At 47.7% G+C, this 6,003-nt stretch overlaps 1 protein-coding gene across 1 annotated transcript; it reads right to left on the bottom strand.

Moving 5' to 3' along the window:
* Positions 1-2,714: 2,714 nt before the first annotated feature.
* On the bottom strand, positions 2,715-5,941 carry LOC109921830 (retinol dehydrogenase 14). Its single transcript, XM_020521880.2, has 2 exons — positions 5,392-5,941; positions 2,715-3,836 (listed from the first exon to the last, which is right to left on the bottom strand). Exons 1-2 carry the CDS (start codon positions 5,734-5,736, stop codon positions 3,222-3,224), a joined length of 960 nt encoding a protein of 319 aa, XP_020377469.1. The 5' UTR covers positions 5,737-5,941; the 3' UTR covers positions 2,715-3,221.
* Between the last annotated feature and the right edge of the window lie 62 nt (positions 5,942-6,003).

Raw genomic sequence — 6,003 nt, 5'->3', positions numbered from 1 at the left:
TTTCCTGACAATCAACAATGGATTCATGGTCATCATCAGAGTCTTAATTCCAGATATTTACTGAATTCAAATTCCACCATCTGCCATGGCAGGATTCAAACCCAGGTCCCCAGAACATTATGTGGGTCTCTGGATTAACAGTCCAGTGATAATATCACTAGGCCATCACCTTCCCCTAGGACGTCTGACACTCCTGTTTATATCTGTCAGCCAGGGCTCCCTGATTGGACCAGATTAACAGCCCCAATCAGTGAACTCATTCTATGAGGTTCACCTAGCTGACCTCATTACAAAGTCTACACCAAACACAAAGCCACCATGCCTTAGCATGGTTACATGAAGAGGAAATCAGGCTTAACAAGTTGGCAAATTGGATCCAAACTTGGCTTATATGAAGAGGCAGAGGGTGATGGTCAAAGGTTGTTTTTGTGGCTGTATCCAATAGCTTACTGAATGGTTCAGTGCTAGGTCCCTTGCTGTTTGTAGTGTACATTAATTTCCTAGGCAGGAATGTAGGCGGTTTGATCAATAAACTTGCAGATGACATAAAAAACTACTAGTATGGTAAAAAGTGAGGAGTAAAGTCTTGGACTACAGGATCATATAGACGGGCTGGTCAAAATAGGCAGAACAATGGTGAGTGGAATTGAATCCCGGAGTGTTTGGGATGGCTAACAAGGCAAGGAGTACATAATGAGAGGTAGGACCTTAGAAAGTACAGAGGATCAGAGGGACATTGGCGCGCATGCCAACAGATCCTTGAAGGCAACAGAACAGTGGATAACGTGGGGAAGATGTATGGGATACTTGACTTTATTTTTCTGACAGCTGGGGGTAAAAATAAGCTACATGGAGGCAACTGGCTAATGTGGAACTCCCAGGGTCCACCAAAGGGAAGGGTACCCCCAGTTGCCTCATGAGAGGGCTTGCCACTCTGATCGCCCAGATCTGCCTACTCACTCCTGCAGATTAACTTCCGGCTCCCACATGTGCCAGAGAAGGGACACATTATCCATTCTCCTTAGCAGTGGCCATCTCCTTTGGAAGAGACTAAAGAGCTAGTAGCCCAACAGTAGAAAGAGCAGCTATTGTCCTTCATTTAATAGTGAGCTGGTGTGACATCTGGGCTCAGGACGCACACACAGTCCAAACATCATGATTTTGGGGAAAATCTTAGCTAATAATTCAGTGACAGATCAGATCATCTTTCACAGACTCAAACAGCACTGCATTGAGACACCAGAGCTTCTCAACTACACTGCATGGCAGTCTCATAAAGTCCTGCCAGACCAACAATGCTAAGTTTCAAACAGCAGCTCCTCTTTGCACTTGCTTGAAGGATCTGTGAACTCTCTGTATATTCTTCAAACACAGAAGATGGTCTTTACTACCTTTCTGTAGATTTGCCACAACATGATCTCCCAAATCCTATATTCGATACACTGACCAATAAGGGCAAGCATACCAAATGCCTTCTTCACCAACCTGTCTACCTGAGACTCCGTCTTCAAAGAACAATGAACCTGCACCCCAAGGTCTCTTTATTTGGCAACCCTCCCCAGGACCTTACCATTACGTGTATAAGTCCTGCCCTGATTTGCCTTTCCAAGATGCAGCACCTCACAATTACCTAAATTAAACTCCACCTGCCATTGCTTGGCCTATCAGCCCATCTGATCAAGGTCCCATTGTACTCAGAGGTAACCTTCCTTGCTGTCCACTACACCATCAATTTTGGTGTCATCTGCAAACCTTATTAACCATACCTCCTACGTTCACATCCAAATCATTTATATAAATGACAAACAGCAAGGGATCCAGCACCAATCCTTGCAGCACACTGCTGGTCACAGGCCTCCAGTCTGAAAGGCTACCCTTCACCACCACCCTCTGTCTCCTAACTTCGAGCCAATCTTGTATCCAGATGGCTAGCTCTCCCAGTATTCCATGTGATCTAACCTTGCTAACCATGTGGAACCCAGTCAAACAACTTGCTGTTCCTCCTATAAAAGTTGTAAAACTCAAAAGGGTTCAGAAAAGATTTACAAGAATGTTGCTATGGCTGGAGGGTTTAAGCTATAGGGAGGGGCTGAATAGGCTGGGGCTATTTTCCCTGCAGTGTCAGAGGCTACGTGAGGACCTTATAGAGGTTTATAAAATCATGAGACGCATGGATAGGGTGAATAGACAAGGTCTTTTCACCAGGGTGGGGGAGTCCAAAACTAGAGGGCATAGCTTTATAAGGTGAAAGGGGAAAGATTTAAAAGGGATCTAAGAGGCAACTTTTTCATGCAGAGGGTGGTGCGTGCATAGAATGTGCTGTCAGAGGAAGTGGTGGAGGCTGGTACAATTGCAACATTTAAAAGTCATCTGGATGGATATGGGAATAGAAAGGGTTCGGAGGGATATGGGCCAAATGCTGGCAAATGGGACTAGATTAATGTGGGATATCTGGTCGGCTTGCATAAATTGGACTGAAGGGTTTGTTTCTGTACTGTACATCTCTTTGACTCCAAATGCTAAACGTAACCTACTTAATTGCCTGACCAGATCTAGGAACCATTAAATTAAAATCCTTGTGAAAAAGTTGCACAAGAAATTACACAAACACTTTTTTTTTCACTGGACACAATTTTGAAATATTAAACTTCTAGATTTCTGGAGATATTCCTAAAATAGCTTTTATGCAACATACAAAACAGCAGGCTTCAATATTAGTTTTCAGGAATCATATTTATTTGCCAAACTTGAAGTAATTCAATTCCTTTAACTTACACTGCAGTGGAAGGTTCCATGGGTCAAACATGCCAGGTAGCCCCAATAAAGTAATAATTAATTGGGACCAGGCATTTCCATTTCGCAATAGCACAAGCCATTAAAAAGAATTAAGTTCAGGGATGGGGTTTAGGACTAGTCTTCACTCGAGAGTAACAATGGAGCAACAGGACTCATTGATGCCCATGCAAATTGTCACTAGTCCAGGAGACTGCAATATCAATGGAGAAAATTAATCACATCAAACAGCATGTTCCAACACACTGCTTTATCATTTTATGCAAACACAAACTTAAACTCTTTTAAAATCTCATCCAGACTGTGCTCACTGATATAACTTTTTTTAAATTCAAACTGCAGCTTTTTATTCAAGTAGGCAATAATTCTACACTGTAAGTTTTGCATTTCAGGAGCTTCCCAACGGAATATTTACAACACTTTAGCAATCAGATAAGTCCCACCATTCTCTCACTCACATCCCACAATTTCTTTGCAACTGCATCGTCTGTCGCCTTAGGCAACAAGTCCTCTTGTTTGCAGTCTCCAAAATATTTTCCGGATACCCCTTCAACTTCCGGAGAAGTGGCTAGGTAAAGTGTGGTCTGCGCTCCTTGTTCTGGTGTTTTGAAGAACGCCCAAGATACCATCTTGAATATTGGTTGTCCAAGTAAAGGTATATTGATGTGCCTTCCCAGGTTTGTGCGCACAATGCCTGGGTGCAGAACATTAGCAGTAACACCGGTGCCTTCCAGTTGCTTGGCTAGCTCGTGAGTGAACAGAATATTGGCCAATTTACTCCTGCTATAACTGAAACTTTTGTTGTAGTTTTTCTCACTGTTCAGATCGTCAAAGTTGATTTCACCATACTTGTACAGCTTGGAGGACACAACCACTATCCTGCTTGGAGCAGAGCGTTTGAGAAGATCGAGGAGGAGATTGGTCATGAGGAAGTGACCCAAGTGATTAACTCCAAACTGCATCTCAAAACCTTCCACAGTTTTCATGTAGGGACACTGGAAGATTCCTGCATTATTGATTAGGACATCCAGCCGTGGCTCTTCCTTTTGGGCAGAAGATATGAAAAAAGACCTTTTGTTTCACTATTCTGATGTATTATTCACACACCAATAAAAACAGAACCACTCCCCAGCGACCTTAGCAACTCGACAACCTGCCAACAAAACCTCTTGATCAAGCCCTCTATTTATCTTCATGGATTTACCACCCCCAGATATTTACCCTGGGGTAATTACCCCCTGGTATTCACCACCTCCAGTATTTAACCCCTGGTATTTACCCTTGGGGTATTGTTCACCTAGTATTCCTCATGTAACCTCATCCTCCCAGATGCATCTCCCCCTGGATATCTCCCACCCCTGTGCATTTATTGCCAGAGTTATTTCCTCTAATCCCTGGGATATTTACACTGCTGACCCAGGGTAACCTCTGACTCAAGGGATTTACTCTTCCAAGTGTCTACCCCAGGGTATTCCCTGTGCTTTATTATGCCAAGGATATTACCACCCCCCCTCCCCAAACCCTGTGTATTTACCAATCACTATCTCCCCCTACCCTGGGTATTTATTGCTCCCCAGTGTCTTCCCTCATGCATCCCTCTTGCTGGAGTATTTAACCCTCTCCCCGGGGGTATTTAACGCCCTGATGCCCCACCTCACTAGGATTATTTCCTTGGGGTAAACCCCATGGTGTATCAATCCCTCAGGATTTAAATGCCCTTTGCCCAGGTATATTTATTTCTCCCAGTTGTATTAACCTCGCTCCTCAGAGTTATTAATTTTTTCCTGTATTTCTCCCCACTCCTGGGTGAACCCCCAGCATATTTACCTCCCAGCCCCAGTGTATTTATTCCCAGGGGTATTTACCCCTGTCTTATATTTACTCCAGGGTGGGGTATTTACTCCTGTGTATTTACCTCCTCCCTGTGTATTTACCCCATGGAGTGCAGGTATTTAATCCTCCCAGTGTATTTATTCCTGGTGTGAGGGTATATTTATCACAGTGTGGGGGTATATTTACCCCTCCCACTGTGGGGTGCACATATACCCCGGTGTGGGGGCATATTTACCCTGGTGTGGCATATATTTATCCATGTGGGGTATATTTACCCTGGTGTGGGGTATATTTACCCCAGTACAGCGTATATATTTAGCCCAGTGGGTGGAGGGGGTATATATTTACCCCCGGGGAGGGTGGGGGAGGTATATATTTACCCTGGGGGGCTGTGGGGTATATATTTACTCCGGGGGGTTTGTATTTACCCTGGGGGGTGGGGTTGCCTTTTACACCGGGGGGGGTATATATTTACCCCCTGGGGGGTTGGGGGTATATATTTATACCCAGAGTGGTATATATGTACCCCAGGGGGGTGGGATGGTATATATTTACCCCCCGGGGGGGTAGTGGGGTATATATTTACCCCACGGGGGGGGTAGTGGGGTATATATTTACCCCACGGGGGGGTAGTGGGGTATATATTTACCCCACGGGGGGGCAGTGGGGTATATATTTACCCCACGGGGGGGCAGTGGGGTATATATTTACCCCCCGGGGGGGTAGTGGGGTATATATTTACCCCCCGGGGGGGTATTTATTTACCTGGATGACCCTCCGGCAGAAGCTCCGGACTGACCGCAGTGAGGACAGGTCTAGGTGCCGGACCAGGAGCTCCCCGGCCCCGCCGCTCTCCTCCTGGATCTCCCGGGCGGCCTGGGCTCCAGCTTTCTCATCGCGGCAGGCCATGATGACCCGGGCCTGGAGCCGGGCGAGTCCCGCTGCTGTGGCCCGGCCTAGGCCGCAGTTCGCCCCGGTCACTATTACCGTGCGGCCCCGCATCGAGGGCCCAGGCTCCGGGGGCCCAGCCTCCCGCCCCGACATCAACCAGCGGCACAGCCAGGCAGCAGCGGCCAGGCCTACAGCCAGCGACAGCCCAGCGCTCAGCATCGGGGCCTCCGCGGGATGGGCTCAGGGAGCCGGGGCTGGGCCTGGGCCTGGGCCTGGGCCCGGGGACAGAGACAAGAGACAGCGCCGCCCGCCGCCCGCCGCCAACAGCTGCAGTACCGCGATACACCGCGAGCGGCCACTACTGAGTCACCCTGAGGAACAGGGCAACAATCACCAATTAGATCCCACCCAGAGGTACACCCCCCCCCCCCCCCCCGTGCTCCCCCCCCCCCCCCCCCCCCCCCCCCCCCCCCCCCCCCCCCCCCC

Source organism: Rhincodon typus, unplaced genomic scaffold (assembly GCF_021869965.1).
Source record: "Rhincodon typus isolate 14 unplaced genomic scaffold, sRhiTyp1.1 hic_rhity00011006, whole genome shotgun sequence".
Classification (NCBI taxonomy): domain Eukaryota; kingdom Metazoa; phylum Chordata; class Chondrichthyes; order Orectolobiformes; family Rhincodontidae; genus Rhincodon; species Rhincodon typus.
Note: the sequence above shows the minus strand (reverse complement) of the source record. Positions and strands in the feature narration are given on the sequence as shown.

Excerpts from the sequence above, each read along its gene's own strand:
- LOC109921830 (XM_020521880.2), bottom strand. The coding sequence starts at position 5,736 with ATGCTGAGCGCTGGGCTGTCGCTGGCTGTAGGCCTGGCCGCTGCTGCC. Across the intron at positions 3,837-5,391 it reads TCTGCCGGAGGGTCATCCAG|GAAGAGCCACGGCTGGATGT; the intron begins GTAAATAAATAC and ends TCTGCCCAAAAG.